The sequence below is a fragment of the Macaca nemestrina genome, chromosome 19, assembly GCF_043159975.1.
Source record: "Macaca nemestrina isolate mMacNem1 chromosome 19, mMacNem.hap1, whole genome shotgun sequence".
NCBI lineage: Eukaryota > Metazoa > Chordata > Mammalia > Primates > Cercopithecidae > Macaca > Macaca nemestrina.
Genome location: NC_092143.1, coordinates 16,554,350 through 16,571,367, shown reverse-complemented (window position 1 = coordinate 16,571,367; position 17,018 = coordinate 16,554,350). Strand labels below are relative to the sequence as shown.

Genomic DNA, 17,018 nt, shown 5'->3' with positions numbered 1-17,018 from the left:
TTACTGTTTTTGAGTAAGTGGCAGGCTGGAGTACAGTGGCACAATCTGAGCTCACTGCAACCTCTGCCTCCCGGGTTCAAGTGATTCTTCTGCCTCAGCCTCCCAAGTAGCTGGGACTGGAGACGTGTGCCACCACACGCAGCTAATTTTTGTATTTTTAGTAGAGACAGGGTTTCACTGTGCTGGCCAGGCTGGTCTCAAACTCCCGACCTCAAGTGATCCTCCTGCCTCGGCCTCCCAAAGTGCTGGGATTACAGGCATGAGCTACCGCACCCGGCCATAAGATCTATTTTATAATCAAGAGAACATGAAAAATTATTCTTGTGTCAGGATATTAGGGTAGAAACAGAGTTATTTAGAAAATTACAGCTTGAGACAATGTAAGACAATTTAAAATAGAGAATTTCTAAGAATGACAATGGTGGATTTTTTCTTCCCTCCCATGCCCTAAGCATTGCTTGGGTCTCCCTAGGCTCAAAAGAGAGAGTAAATCTCACGATATGTATATATTGGAAGAAGCCCACAGGCCATGGCTGTCCAAAGCTAAAAGGAGTATTGTAGAATTTGATACTATCCTTGAGCACAAGTATAGTGGGGGAAATCTTGAAACGGGGGCTGACAGATTTTAGCTAATTTTGACAGGCATGTGTAGATATTGACAAATTCTTAGGTTTCAGAGTGACCTCATCCTCCCCCAAAATTTCTTAAACTATGCCTTTACAAACAAGTATTTCTATTCTAATGATGTCTTCCTGAGTAAAATGTTGAATCACTCAAAGGACACAGATCAAAAGAGAGAGAGAGAAAAAAAATGCCATGTGGGAGGGGCAGAGCTGTATAAAACCAGTCATTACCATGTCTGAACTGTAACAACTCTCAGAGGAGCATTGCCCGTCAGACAGCAACTCAGCGAATAACCAGAGAACAACCAGGTATTTCAATGATTTCCATGCCATCTCTATGGGAAAAAGGATTTCATGTTTTCTCTTCCCTCATGCTGGTATTAATAGATTGAAAATTTGGATGTGGGGTGTTTGTAGAGGGGAAGTAAAATTTAAGTAGTGTTTTCTTGTTTAGTTGTTTAATTGAAAATAGTTTATTTCAAGATTTAAATTAAATTTATAAGGTTTAATTTTGAATCTCAGAAGCCAACAAATACCTATGTAGCATTAACCAAAACAAAATGTACATTTAGATTGTGATGTCAATTTTATTGAACAGGTTAGAATATATATGTTCTCTACCAGCTATTGTTTTGACACTAAATTTGATGGAAACAGCTAGATACATTAAAATATTTTCGTTTAAGCAATTGAATGTAATCTCTACATTGTATATAAATAATAGGAAAAGAAGACTTCATTTGCATCTTAAATGAAAAAGCAGGAACTGCAAAAATTAAGCAGCAATAATATGTTTATTGAGTTTAGTTCAATCATGGGTCAATTTAGTGAAAGAGAATAATCAACCAAACTAGTTGCAGGGTTGACTGAAGTATGGTTCAGTAAATAACTTAATACCCCATAAAAAGATACTTATTCATTACGAAAGCCATCTTAATTCTATTGGGGGAAATGTAGCAGTATTTGATGAGATGTTCCCTTGAAACTGTTGTTTTCTGTCAGTTCTCATTAATTTTTGTGGTCAATTTCAAAATATTTCCACTGTCCAATTGTAAACAAAATTTATTTTAAATGCTACAGCAAACTCCAATCTAACGTTCAGGGCCAATCGGGTGAGAGACAATGTCCATGTGCCTGGTGACTCCTCCCAAATTCTTCCTTCCCTGTGCCAAGTTTCAGTGGTGCATTTGTCAACTTCTGTTGCAGGAACCAACACAAGCACCGCCAGGAAGCCCAGCCCTGCATATTATTCCCATTAATTCATCCCAGTAATACTATTAAACCTTAATTAAGAGAATAATATTTGGAAGTTAATGAGATCATATAAATTATTATAAGGTCAAAAAGTTCACAACAGATATACCTGTTCCAGGAGGCTGTGGTATTTCACAATACTCCATTACTTCAATTTTGCATTGTTTGGAAAGATTTTCATTCAAACATAAAGTATGGCCTTATCTGAGAGTCAGGAAACACTGCATATGAGTGCCTTCATAGATTTCTAAAATTATGAAACTCTCAGACCTTCCTTGAAAAGTTTGTAGGAAAGCATTAGACTTGGAATCAGAAGTCTGTGATCCAGTCTAGGCTTCTGAAATGGACCAGCTGTGCAATCTCTATTTTCATATTTTCATTCATATTACAGAAATTGCTAAGCCTTACTGGACAGGTAATTATGCAAATTGAAGAGGGAGCTGAAGGAATTTGGTAACTGCCATATAGACATCAAATATTATTTTTACATTAAATGTAATTAATTACATCTTATTTAAAAATGTAATTGAAACTATTTTTTTGAAAGAAGTAAATGCATCCAGGACAATTTGATTCTGTTCTTATTAACTTTTTTTCTTTATCAAGTTACCTTAAATTCTAACTTAGTATTAACAGAACTTTCTGATAGTTTGTCTTTAGAGTTAAATATTTTTACTATCAAAATTACTATGTGGATTGTTACAAAGAATCCAGTATGAATTGTTACAAAGAATCATGTATTTAGGTATGGGAGAAGTCTAAATTTACTTTTCTGATCTCTTATTTACATTTTTCACATGGGGATCGAGAAATATTTTATTCATGTTATTAATACTGTTTGTTTCCAAAAGATATTGAGATAATTAATTTTAGAAATCTATACAATAAATCTATTTAATTATTTAGACAATTTTAAATTTTAAGAGGAAGAGGAACAAATTTTTGAGCTATCCAATGTAATCTAGTATCTATGATGAAGCAAGAGAAAAAAAAAGTGATTTTTTTTTTTCGTAATAAGCCTTCTAGTAGAATTACAGGTTTACTACTTTTTTCTTTTGACTTCCTCTTTCTAGCATTTCTTGCACTACAACTTGCTTAAGCTCTTACACTTCATAGTGAAGCTATGCATCACCAAACGAAGCAATGTGGAACACTGGAAAGGGTGGGCTTCCTTAGGCAGACCTGGGCTTGAGTCCCTGCTCCACTACCTACCAGCTGTGTGACATTATACAAGTTACTTAATGTCTCTGGGCATCAGGATATAATCTATAAGATAGGGAGAATCACCTCTACCTCATACAGATTCTGTAAAGATTAAATGAGGAGAGGAGGTGAGAGAGTTTTAGGGAGACATTTTATTTAATTTACTATTTTTGTCTTGATAAAGTAGTCTGGTTGTATTCCAAATGAGACGTTTTAATACAAACAAATTCCAAACACTTTCTTAAAAAAAAGAAAAAAGTGTTCATGAACCAAGGGTTCACACAAGAAAGAAGTGATCACTGGTCCTTGTTGGAGAGCCCTGCCGTGGGAGACCACAGGTGTAGACAGCCAAGACCAGAGCCAGAGGACATGCTTCCTCCTGGGTACTTGTACCAACCCCTCCCTAGTTCTGGGAAGGCACTGTCATAAGAAGGTTTCCTGAGGGATGATGAATATCAGCATTGTTTGGTATATTGATATATTTTGATAATTACAGGGTAAGTTTCAAGCTATGATGAAAGCAAAACATACAGCTGGAAAGACGATTATTGGTCAGGACCAAAAAACACACACACCTTGGGTGTGGGCATGCATTCAGTTGCCTGCAAAGCCTGAGGTCAGGGAAGGTCTCAGATGGTTCATACCTTGGTGTATATGAGTTTCATAGGCCTGGAATTAAGGATTATCCCTGCAATCTTGCCTGGCATTGACTTTCTACCTGGTGGGGTGGCAGAAGAAGGGGGTCTTCTAGTCCTCCCAGTAATGAACTCCCCAGCACAGGAAGTCTTTTTTAGTAAGGCTGTGCTATGTCTGGTGCATATAGGGAAGGGGTGTTGGAATAGGGGCTGGGTGAAAGTCCAAACCTTCAAACAATGAGTCAAAGCCACTTTAGAAGCAGGAAAGTAGAAAGAAGATTGACCATCTTACCCGATGCAACAAGGTATGCATGCAGGTGACATGCATTTCAATATGTGTGTATCGTCCTGTGTGGCAGTGTGTGTGGTGTGGATGTGTGCAGTGTGCTTGTTGGGGCAGCACAGAAGTTGAGAGCATGACCCTAGGGTCTGCCAACCTGGCTTCAATTCCTACTCCTGTCCCTATTTATTGTCATTGTTATTCTATGGAATGTCACCAAGTGTCACTGCTCATCATACAAAACACTTCATGTATCTCAGGAATGGCTATGTAATTTACAGGGTCTGGTGCACAATGAAAATGTGGGCCTTTTGTTTAAAATTATCAAGAATTTCAAGATGGCGATAGGAGGACATTTGGCCAAACAAGGGGCTTTTTACAGCTGCACAGGTGGCATGTCCATGAAGCTGTCCCCGCCCTGCCTCATGTTGTTCCATGAGGAAGAACAGAGAGAGAATCTGTCCCCACACAGAGTGCAGCCTGTCCTACTGTGCTGACCTCACCCAAAATGTTACCTCGTGTTTCAGAGCTGTTTTTTTCTTCCTTTCTTTGCTTCTAGATTGAAACAATGGAGGACCTTTGTGTAGCAAACACACTCTTTGCACTCAATTTATTCAAGCATCTGGCAAACGCAAGCCCCACTCAGAACCTCTTCTTCTCCCCATGGAGCATCTCGTCCACCATGGCCATGGTCTACATGGGCTCCAGGGGCAGCACCCAAGACCAGATGGCCAAGGTGAGTTTGAGCTGAAGCTCCACATTTGGGCCGAGTGGTTCCTGAATGGAATTGGAGAACTGCTCTTTGTTTTATGCTAAAGACATGTGACTCGGGAGGTCAGCAATCACCACAGGTAATGCAGGACTGATCTTTACAACACGAATTCCTTAGATTCAAATCTGTAAGACAGCCAAACCCCAAAATCCCTCAGTTGTAGCTGTTGAAGGCATATTGGAGTTGAATAGCCTGCAAGGCTGGAAACAGTTATGAGTGGCCGCATCTTATATTTTAATAATATAATATTCTTGTTTTTCAAAGTGAGGGTGTCGTACCCATTATCTCATTCAGTTTTAAGACAGATATCATTTTACAGAAGAGAGCTCTGGTGGTGTCAATGAAGCCCCACTGTCTCCTAACTCCTAGCTTGGGCTCCTTCCCATTGCTCTGCCACTGTGGTGTTTGTTCCCTATTCCTATGAAGAATTCCTCCCAATAATGTTAAGAGGGTATCACAAAGGGAAGAAAAACACCACGGTGGTGCTCACTATACCCACAGAGATGCATGGATAGTGTTGTAGCTGCAGAAGATCATGCCTGTGAGGTCATGGTAGCAGAATGAGACCTGGCATTATGCATGGCCAGACCTGAAAACCAAGGTGGATGGGATGCACAACATCATCATGAGGGATTTCTGCAAGGCCACTGCCTGCCTTCTTTGGTGAATGGACACGGACTCAGTCAGGAAACTCTTTCCACTGAGTCTGGGCCCTTGAAATTATGCTGGACTAATTCAATTATACACGGCAATCATCATGCAGTAGTCAGTCACTCAGCACATACAAAATTCTTGCGATCGTGTTATTTCCCAGGTTAGTGATCTCGATGTGGCCATCACATCATTAAAATTCCCTTGCATTCACAAACACAAACATTAACATTAAATGCTTCAAGGACAAGCATGCATTGTGCATGCAGTCACACCAAGATGCTGCCGGCTGGTTTCCAGTTTCCCACAAGAACGTACCTGAGTGTAAACACATTCTTTCCATGCACATGGTGACCCGTGTAAGGTGGGCCTCATTTGATGTTTGAAGTTTTACAGAGAGAGCATTGGCCAATCTTGCTGCAGGAAGACAAGAGATGGGTGAATCACTCTCTGTGTTTGTGACAGTTTAAACATTGAGACTTACAACAAAACTCAATTGCTCAACTCCCTGACACAAGTAGTCTTTTGCAATATTCTTTCCCCAGTATGTTTGCTTTTTTGCCTTGAAAGAATAAAGATAGTAAATTGGCACAAAAACTTTAGAAACACCAGGTCTTAGGTTTTTTTCTTTTTTCTTTTCTTTTTTTTTTTTTTTTTTTTTGAGACGGAGTCTCGCTCTGTCACCCAGGTTGGAGTGCAGTGGCGTGATCTTGGCTCACTGCAACCTCCACCTCCCAGGTTCAAGCCATTCTCCTGCCTCAGCCTCCCAAAGTAGCTGGGATTACAGGTGCCTGCCACGATGCCTGGCTAGTTTTTGTATTAGTAGAGACGGGGTTTCACCATCTTAGTCACGCTGGTCTCAAACTCCTGACCTTATGATCCGCCTGCCTCAGCTTCCCAAAGTGCTGGGATTACAGGCGTGAGCCACCGCACCCGGCCTAGGTTTTTTTGTTTGTTTGTTTTGTTTTGTTTTTAAAGGTAAAGGAATCAGTAGCAATATATTTTGGGAGCAAATGCTAAATGAAGTGCTCTGGGCTGTTAAAGTAGAAATCTTGATTTTGGTACTAGGGGAAAATAAACCGATCACTCTGGACACATGACAGCTTTTCTCTATCTAAGAAGTGCTTTAAGCCTTTGGGACTATGCAAGGATTCTACATTGTTTGTTTGTTTGTTTGTTTGTTTTTGAGACTCTATATAGTCTTTTTACAACTCTGTTGCATGTGTAGATTTTGAAACTCAAATGTTAATATGATTGCTTCCCAAATAAAAAGAAAAAGACATTGATTGGCTTGGAGAAAGAAACAGACTGTGGGGACAGACGTATCTGTGTTTGAGTCATGGCTTTGTTCCTTACTACGTGTGTGTGAGGACATTGAAACCATTTGCATCTCAGTTTTCTCATCTATAGAATGGGAATAAAAATGTGTAGCATGCAAGACCGTTGTGAAGCTTAGAGACACTATGTAAGACACTTAGTAGCCATCATTGTAATAACAACTAATACTTATTAGTGCCTTAGCCAGGCATCTTTCTAAGAACTTCTCATAAATTTACTCACATAAGACAAAATACTATGAGGTAGGTATGATGATTACCATACTCATTTTACAGATGAGGGAATCGGGGCAAGAAGAGGCCACACATTTGAGAATTGCTGTAGCTGTTAGAAGTGGTATATTTGTAGTGAAAGAAAAGAATAAATAAAAGGCATAAGCTCCTGGACACGTAGGTCTGTGGGAATTAGGGTAAAAGCTCTTTTCCTTAGAGTGAGGAAACAGACCCATCCAGGCCAAACTGCCTCACTATTTTCTCCGTGGCCTTGGCATGGACTAGGGGCAGCTCACAGTCCCACTTTTGCAGGGACATCTCCCTGAGTGACTTTAACGCTGATTCAGGAAGGCTTTAGTGCTAGCCCAGAGAACCCTGATTCAAGGGTCAATTTCCTTGGAAGGGAGGAAAACCAGCCAAGCTGTCGCAGGAAATATTCTTCTTTTATGTGAGGGCGGAGTTGCACCACTTCTTTTCAGAGAATACTAGGCAGGAGTTACGATGTATGACTCAAAGAGCAGAGAAAGACCTCACAAACTCTAACACCTCTCCGTCTAGCCCAGAAATTCACCAACTTGCTGGACAAGGCTGCCTTAATTAACTTTATTAGCAGAACACCAACCATCAAGCCACTTACCAGATCGGCTTCTCCTCAGGGACCCCATAGGGAGATGCTGCAGGACCAAGGGTTCCCAAGAAGGTTGGATGGGGTGGGTGGCTGGAAGGCAGGGCCAGCCTGCAGGTATTAAGACTGGCAGACCAAGGCGGGCGGGCAGCAGTGTTGTGGGAAGGGGATCTGAGGCAGCTTCAGAGGGGACAGTACTTGCTGCCAGCTTCCCTGTGTCAGCCGAAACTGCCTACTTACCACACAAAGAGATTCACGTGTCACCAGACCAACTTGTCCCTCACATGGACATTAATTTCTCCGTGTATGAATGTGGTATGTGTAAATATTTTAGGTGAATCCTGTTACTATTACGTGACCTGTTTTTATGCTTTAGCTGACTCTGGCTTGTAGTTTTTGACAGATTGAAAGGATTCTGTGTATAAGGCCACTGAAAAGAGAGAGACACACAAGGTTCTGAGTTAACCTTGTGCCTTTCTTCAAAATACTGGCCTTTTTTTCAAGGCCATTTATTGGTTGGATATAATTTAGATAATTTGGGGAAGAGGTTTTAAATCATCTCATCATAACAGTTTGTTTTCCAAAATGGCCAGGATATCAATTAATCTAAAACACCTCATGCTGTTTTCTATAAAGGAAATTTAGGTTGGCTGATACTTTTATATTACACAGAAAGAGTATTGAGTATCTATGCTTGTTCCCCACATATAAGGGCAGGGAAGAGATCTAGGACCATTTTACAGCCACCTGATAGCCATCCGTTTTAAAAGTTCAGTAAATCCGTGGGCAAGTGTAACCATTTTCTCTAATTCTGGTTGTAGGTGCTTCAGTTTAATGAAGTGGGAGCCAATGCAGTTACCCCTTTGATTCCAGAGAACTCGACCAGCTGTGGGTTCATGCAGCAGATCCAGAAGGGTACTTATCCTGACGCGATTTTGCAGGTATCTGACTTATTGGTCCATATTTCTTTTGTGGTTTATTTTTGCAATCTTCTTGTCTTAAATTCAGTGTTAGACTGGGAAGGAAGCGAATATACCCTCCCCCATTCACAGAAAGAAAACTAAGACTCAGAGTCATTAAGAAAAACATATCCTAAGGTGATACGCATAACGAGAGCCAGGAAAGAATCCAGACTTCATGAGTTTTAGGTCAAGCCTATTTATTTCTAAATTCTCTCACGTCCCTTTGTCATTGGTGAGGTATGTGTTATTTATTATAAATCCACAGCAGAGACTCCTAGAATACATGTGTATGGATGAGGATTTCCAGAGGAGAGAGGGTAGGGACTGACAATTAATTGAGAAATGGCGGAAGGTCAGGCCCAATGATTGCATGAGAAATCACTGACCTTCAGATATCTTTCCTTCTATACATCTAACCTATCATCTGTCATTGATCTCTCTCATCTATCTTATCTATCATACATCTATGAATCCTATCTATCTGTGTTATCTATCATCTATGATCTGTCTTCTCTGTCATCTAATCTATTAATCAATCAGCTATCTCTGGGAGTAATACATTTCCTCAATACTCCATTTCCTTAAATGTCAGCTATCCAGTTAAGTTATAGAACCTGAGTGTAGACTGCTCCTGTTGGTAACCAACTTCCACAGTCATGCTTATAAGGTAGATTATGAAGAGGTATCTCCCACAGCTCTCTTCCTGGGCAGTCTGACACTCCTTCTACCCATTGCCCAGGGAATTATGGGCTAGAGGAGGTGGACAGGACCCTGATCATGTGGAGATTCCACCAGGTGTCCTGCAATACCTGGCAGTCCATCGGGAGGGCTCTGTCCCCTGCCCTAGGACAGGCTGCTACTGTGACCAACCCCTGTGTCTGACATGGTGCTTACAAACTTCAGGTTGAGGACTGAAATTACCATTCACTTTTGTGGTTTACTAAAATCCGTATTTTCCACTGCATAGATTGCCCCATAAAATAGGTGACTAGAGAAGCTATATGAACTTTGTAAGATCATTACTAAGGCAACATTTCCTTCCTGCCAGCTTTATTGAGGTATAATGGACAAATAAAAATTGTATGTGTTCAAGATGTACAGTGTGATGACTTGCTGTACCCATACATTGTGAAATTATTACAGTCAAATTAATGAACACATCCATCACTACATTTAACTACCATTTGTATGTATGCATGTATGTATAGTGAGGAGGACACTTAAAAACATATTCTTCACAAGTTTCAAGTAAACAGTTTTATTAACTGTAACTATTAACGAACACAGTCTTCTTAACTATAGCCATTATACTGTACATTAGATCCCCAGAACTTATCCATCTTATAAATATAACAAAAATTCCCTAGAGACCTTGACGTTTAGGAAACTGAAAAGGGGCCTGTCTTTCTTCTAGGCTGTTGGTCACCTCCTGGTGAAATCCAATCCATAGACACAGCAAAATGTGAAAGAAATTAAAATTCACCTTATTAGTTTTAATGCACCACATCTTTATCGAAATAATTTTCTCAAAGATTCCTCTAAAGTACCAAAATAAAGTATGTATTAATATAGCATTTCAGGATTGTGTTCAAAAACTATTATCATGGCTTAAGAACGGTCTTGTTTAGTAGTCCTGTGTTATATATAGAGAATCCCTTCTTTCTGTTCAAGGCACAAGCTGCAGATAAAATCCATTCATCCTTCCGCTCTCTCAGCTCTGCAATCAATGCATCCACAGGGGATTATTTACTGGAAAGTGTCAATAAACTGTTTGGTGAGAAGTCTGCGAGCTTCAGGGAAGTAAGTGAAACCTGTAATTGAAATGGCTGGATCCCAAACAAGTAATGAAGTCACTTTCAAAGCAGTTCTCTGCAATTCTACAGTTCGTAAAAGCAGAGTTGGAATTCCACACCAGCTCCCTAGGGCTGGCCTCGCAAAACAGCTGCCCCTCCTGTACTCTCTGGGGCTTCCTCCTCTCCCTGTTGCAGATGTCCCAATTGCAGAGTCATAAATCAGGAAAACAAATACAACTGTTTTCCAGAGACACTATCCCCCAAGCCAAACCTCTTTCCTTTTTTTCTGTCTCTATAATGCAAAGAGTGCAAGAAGGTGGATAGAGTTGGGGTGGGAGTGTGGACAAGGGGGTCTGCACTCTTTCCCCCTTCAGCACCTGCCTTCCATAGCCAACCTCCACTCCCACCCTACCCCAGGTATCCTAATCTCAATAGGAAGACCGTAATTCACAATTACGCATGGCTTGTTTGGTATGCATTTTATGTGACTTTCGTCATTTTCTTGCTTTAAAGGAATATATTCGACTCTGTCAGAAATATTACTCCTCAGAACCCCAGGCAGTAGACTTCCTAGAATATGCAGAAGAAGCCAGAAAAAAGATTAATTCCTGGGTCAAGACTCAAACCCAAGGTAAAACCAAGAAAATATTTTCTTTTCTTCTTTCCAGTTAGAAAACTCTGATCTATCTTTTCCCATCCATGAACTTAGCCCTCACCCCTTTACAATTTGTCCAACTTTAGTTACTTTGGTGGATGCAACTTTATTCCTGATTAGCTCAGTCATGTTTTAACTGAGAGGAAATAATTGAGACCTACTAATAGAAGACATATGTTTAGTACTTAAATATTTGATTTTGGATATCGCTTGAGGATAAAATATGAAAGGAAGCAGAAGCTTTCAAAATAGGAAATATGAGCATTGAAATAATTGTGAGTCTACGCCCACTGTGGACAAAAAGAAAACAAGGCTTGACCCTGAGCTTAGTAAATGGTGTGAGCTGTAAAGAATACAGGCAGTGGAGGAGGGAAGAATCATAAAATTATTTTCACTGTTTCTTCTCTTTCACCATTCAAAGCCAATCCACCGGCAAGTTTTTTTGGTCTCTGCTTCATCCCTCCTTGATTATCTAAGTCGAGTCTACCATTTTAACTCATGCTCTTAATTCTTTCACAGGCTCCTACCTCCCTTTGTATATTTTACAATGAATAAATGATTTAATTGAATCATTTATTCATTGTAATTTAGTTCATTGCATCATTTATTCATTAAATTCATTCATTCATTAAGTTCATTTACGTTCATTCACTTAGTCAACAAATATTTATCCACCACACACCATGTGCCAGAAACTATATGTGGAGATAAAGATAAAAATGGTAAATCCTGCCACCATAGAGCTTACAGAGGAGGCGTTCAATCATGTTGGCAATTGCTATACAGTAGTAGTCAGTGCTTTTATTGAGAAGTACAGGTGCTATATGGGAGTACACAGGAAAGGCATCTGACTCGATTTAAAAATGTTTAAACTGTAATTGGGAAGACGGACTGGAGCTGGCCAGGTGGAGGGCACGTGCCTGGGGGGAGATTCCAGACCGAGTGCACAGAATATGCAAAGGTCCGGAGATAACCCTAAGGAGAAGAATAGAGTCTGGTCTCACTGGAATGCAGAGGGCCAAGGGAAGGAGGTGAAATTAAAGAGGTGATGCAACACACTTATTATGCTATTCCCACACTAGAAACTGTCAGTGACCATCTACTGTCCTCAGGAGAAAGTCTCGTTCTTTACCTTGACTTTCAAGTTCTCAGTAATCCAGTTAACTGCGCTTGGCTACCACTGGCTGCTGGAGCTCCCATAAACACTCATTGCTGCCTCTAGACTTTGCTTCTGTGGATGCCTCAACTACAGGATTAAACTTGCAGTTTAAGTTGCAGCCAAAGTCTTACTCTTTCCTGGAAGTGTCTCCTAATCACTTCCTGATCTTTTCTTCTTCTCGTCTCCTCATCTGCTTTTTCAGCTTTACAAGTCATGTTAATGTTAGCCATATATGACCTTAAGCAATTATGGAACTGATTTTTGTTAGTTTGCTTTGCTTTTCCTCTCAGGCTCTAATTATTTTTGGGTAGGACCAGTGTGTCACGCTTGTCCTGTGTCCCCACAAAAATTTGCACAATTTTTTGCTGACAGTGAAAATCCTTCATTCTTCTGAATTTCCAGGTAGAGTTGTAGGCCTTCAGTAAACAATCGTTGAATACTAACATATAAATGTATTTCTAAGAAATAGAGATGATTATGAATTCAGAATTGTGTAAGTATTTCATTCATTTATGATCTGTTAGGATTGGAAACGTCCTAAGAGAGCTCCTATCCTTCTTATCAATTTGTGTTTGGAGCACCATGTTTCCAAGAGGTTAACTAGCCCCCCTAAGATGCCACTGGCAGTGGTAAAGCTAGGGTTGCTTCTTCTGATCTTTAGTCTAACTCCAGAATTCCTCAATTGGATGTTTAAAGATTTTAATAACTTATTTTTTTAAGGATTTTCATTTAACTTTTATGTTTAAGACATTGTCTCAAGAAATAGTTTGGTGTCTTGGTTTATTACTTACCACAATGGAAAATGCACATAAACTAAGTTCTATGGGATTTTAAAAATATATATTTTTTTGTTTATCTGAAAATAATTGATTTCCTTTTAGTTCTTCATTTTCACTGTGGATTTTGAAATACTGTTCTAAAATATCGACAGACCATTGACATAAAGGAAGCAGAGAAAGATGATTTAAATCAACAAAAGTTCAGTCAAAATGGAGAACAAAATTAAAGAGACAAATGGAAGTTTTGCTTTCTTTAAAGAACGGCATGAGTTGTTTTTCTCTTTAGACATTGTGCTAAATGGCTGTAAGTCAATCAGTTATTTTGCCAAGATGCCAAGCAGCTATTTTGGCAGATTGTTTTACCAGCTTTTGTAAGAATTGGAGAGAATTGTCTGTTTCATCATGTTATGATTGAATACTAGTTTTATCATACACATCACACATTACTATACCCCAATACTAACCAAAAATTTTAATAGCTTGGGAAATATATTGAATGTTTCTATTAAATGAATATATTGAAGGTGAAACTGATGCAAGTCAGGCAAGCTCCAAAGTGGGGCTTAGCCTTCAAGGGTTCTTGGCTTCACCCAGGAAAGTATTCAAGGGTGAGCTGGAGGTAGGATAGAAGAAAACAGCTTTACTGAAGTGGCAATGTTAGAGCTCCATGATTGCTCCTGCAGAGCAGGGCTACCCCAGGCACTGTGCTGAGAGGCACAGCTCAGGGCAGTTTTGCAGTCATATTTATACCTACTTTTAATTACATGTAGATTAAGGAGCAGTTTATGTAGAAATTTCTAGGGAAGGGAGAGTAACTTTTGGGTCATCAGGTCATTGCCACGGACACGGAAAGAGGTGGTAACTCCAAGGTGTTGCCATCACAATGGTAAATTGACATGGCACACTGCTTCCACCCTGTCCCTGGTCCCTGTTTTAGCTAGCCCTCAGTTTGGTCTGGTGTCTAAACCATGCCTCCAGAGTCAGGTCCCACCTCCTACTTCAAAACCACATTGAGCTATTAATTTGTTAAGAGTCTTGTATTTGTCAGTAGTTTTGACTGTGGAGGCAGAATTTTTACAAGCTTACCAGCATCATAACCTTGGGAATACTGCTAACCTAGTGGTGTCCTTTGGTATAAAATGACACTAATAAAACCCACCTAATAGAATATCACAATAATATATTTTGATGCTTGGAATACTGCAGAGCAAGTACTAACTATAAGCAGACTGCTTCTTAAGCCAATTTCATTTTTTTAAATGATCACACTCAGTTGTCACTGTTTCTGTCAATCTTCTCGGACTCACTCCTTCACTCCCTTCTCTGTATGGTCATAGTACTTATATTATTTAGCTCAATTACAGAAGTTATCACACAGGGTTCCACAACTGATTTTGAATGTCTCTCCCAGTGTTCTAGGCTCATCCAGGATAATTATTCCTTTCTCATCTCTTTTATCTGCACTATTCTTAATTTAGGTGTAGCATATTTTTTAAAAAATGTTTTTGAATAAACGAGTGAGTCAGATCCTCAGACTGTCTAGACCAGATCTTGCAGTACATGATATATTTTGGAAAGGCACTATAATATTCCTTAAGAGCCTCTCTTTCACTTCCTTCTTACTTGAATAACTTTCAACTGCAAAGATTTGAGTAAGCATTATAAAAGGAAGTGAAAATCTCCTTTCCAAATTTGATAGGAGGTCTAACTTTTAAATACGTTATTTCTTCATTTTTTCTTGGATTTTGCAAGCCTTTTGAGAAATTTGTTTCAATTTTAATTTTGCTTTAAATAAATCTAAAGAAAAACTTGAGCTTGAAGATCAACATCTCTGCAATTTGATGAATTTAGTTTGATGGCTACTCGGAAGATTCAGTAAGTAAATTTCACAGTTCTTGATTATGAAACCTAAATATATGTTATGTTTTCTGTAGGCAAAATCCTAAACTTGTTACCTGAAGGTTCTGTAGATGGGGATACCAGGATGGTCCTGGTGAATGCTGTCTACTTCAAAGGAAAGTGGAAAACTCCATTTGAGAAGAAACTAAATGGGCTTTATCCTTTCCGTGTGAACTCGGTATGAGACAACAAAATATATCTTCCTAGTATATTTTAGGGCCTTTGACAAGATACAGACAGAAAAATTAGAGACCACTCATTCATTTTCCTACATGACTTTCTAGTTAAAAGTATTGGACTCTTTCAAGAAACAGTAGAGGTAGAGGGGAAGACCATGGCTTTTTAGTTATACATGCCCAGACTCAAACGTTGACTCTACCACTTAGTTCAGAGGGCTGTAAATATTGAGACATGAGTTCCTGGCCCATAGTAACAACTAAACAAGTGTTTTATAATTATGGTTGTCATTACCATTGTTGTCCATCTTACTAAATAAAGGGTATAAAGTTGAACGAGCTAATAATATCAGAGTACCCACTAAGGATGTACAAATAGTTTATTTTGTTGATTAAAAAACCACATTTATCCAACACTAAAGTAGAACCCATCCTCCTTTATGTCTAATTTTAAATCTCTTGATATCTTATAACCAACTTCCATATTTTACTTTTTAATAATATTAGGCTCAGCACACACCTGTACAGATGATGTACTTGCGTGAAAAGCTAAACATTGGATACATAGAAAACCTGAAGGCTCAGATTCTAGAACTCCCATATGCTGGAGATGTTAGCATGTTTCTGTTGCTTCCAGATGAAATTGCCGATGTGTCCACTGGCTTGGAACTGGTAAGACATTGAGATATTCAAGTTTCTGGGGCTAAACCTACCTTTCATGAGATGAATATATACTCCTTACAAATGGTGTGGTAATTTCTCATGGAAATATATGAAACAGTTGATAGTAAATGTGGCATACCTCTACATTTCACTCAAAGCCTTAACTATGTCATACATATTACCTTCTTGTAAAAACCTGACCAATCTGTTAACTTTTTATATCACCCACAATAAAGTCACTGATTTTTAATATTAGACTTAAAGTTGTTTTCCTTCTGTTCTAATACTTGCTGTATTTTCTTTGCTTTGTTTTGTTTTGCTTTGCAGCTGGAAAGTGAAATAACCTATGACAAACTCAACAAGTGGACCAGCAAAGACACAATGGCTGAAGATGATGTTGAGGTATATATACCCCAGTTCAAATTAGAAGAGCATTATGAACTCAAATCCATTCTGAGAAGCATGGGCATGGAGGACGCCTTCGACAAGGGACAGGCCAATTTCTCAGGGATGTCGGAGCGGAATGACTTGTTTCTTTCTGAAGTGTTCCACCAAGCCATGGTGGACGTGAATGAGGAGGGCACTGAAGCAGCCGCTGGCACAGGAGGCGTTATGTCAGGGAGAACCGGTCATGGAGGCCCACAGTTTGTGGCAGATCATCCTTTTCTTTTCCTTATTATGCATAAAATAACCAAGTGCATTTTATTTTTTGGCAAATTTTCCTCACCCTAAAACCAAAACGTGCTATTTCTGCAAAAGATTTTTGTAGATGAGCTGTGTGCCTCAGAATTGCTATTTCAAATTGCCAAAAATTTAGAGATGTTTTCTACGTATTTTTGTTCTTCTGAACAACTTCTGCTACACACTAAATAAAAACATGGAAATAATTAGACAATTGTCTATTATAACATGACAACCCCATTAATCATTTGGTCTTCTAAAATGGGATGAAGCCCTTTTAGATTTTCCTTACTCTCAGTTATTTTTATAACATTAACTTTTACTTTGTTATTTATTATTTTATATAATGGTGAGTTTTTAAATTATTGCTCACTGTCTATTGAACGTAGCTAATAAAGTTATAGAAGCAGATGATCAGTTAATTTCCTATCTAAAAAATGCCTTTACTTGTTCTCACAATGAAGAATAAGTAGGTATCCCTCCATGTCTTTCTATAGAATAAACATCTAGAAAAAACATTAAACAATAGGCAAATATATGTTATATGCATTTCTAGCAATACATACCATATACATATGTCTGTATCTTATATTCAATTGCAAGTATATAATAAATAAACCTGCTTCCAAACAACAATACATTTGTTGTCATTTCATTA

At 38.9% G+C, this 17,018-nt stretch overlaps 1 protein-coding gene across 1 annotated transcript; it reads left to right on the top strand.

The window, feature by feature from the left end:
- The first annotated feature begins 866 nt into the window (after window positions 1-866).
- Window positions 867-16,996, top strand: LOC105476988 (serpin family B member 2). The gene is made up of 8 exons (XM_011733288.3): window positions 867-932; window positions 4,555-4,731; window positions 8,415-8,534; window positions 10,227-10,355; window positions 10,862-10,979; window positions 14,876-15,018; window positions 15,524-15,688; window positions 16,007-16,996. The coding sequence occupies exons 2-8, from the start codon at window positions 4,564-4,566 to the stop codon at window positions 16,409-16,411; spliced, it is 1,248 nt and encodes a 415-aa protein (XP_011731590.2). The 5' UTR covers window positions 867-932; window positions 4,555-4,563; the 3' UTR covers window positions 16,412-16,996.
- The last annotated feature ends 22 nt before the right edge of the window (window positions 16,997-17,018 follow it).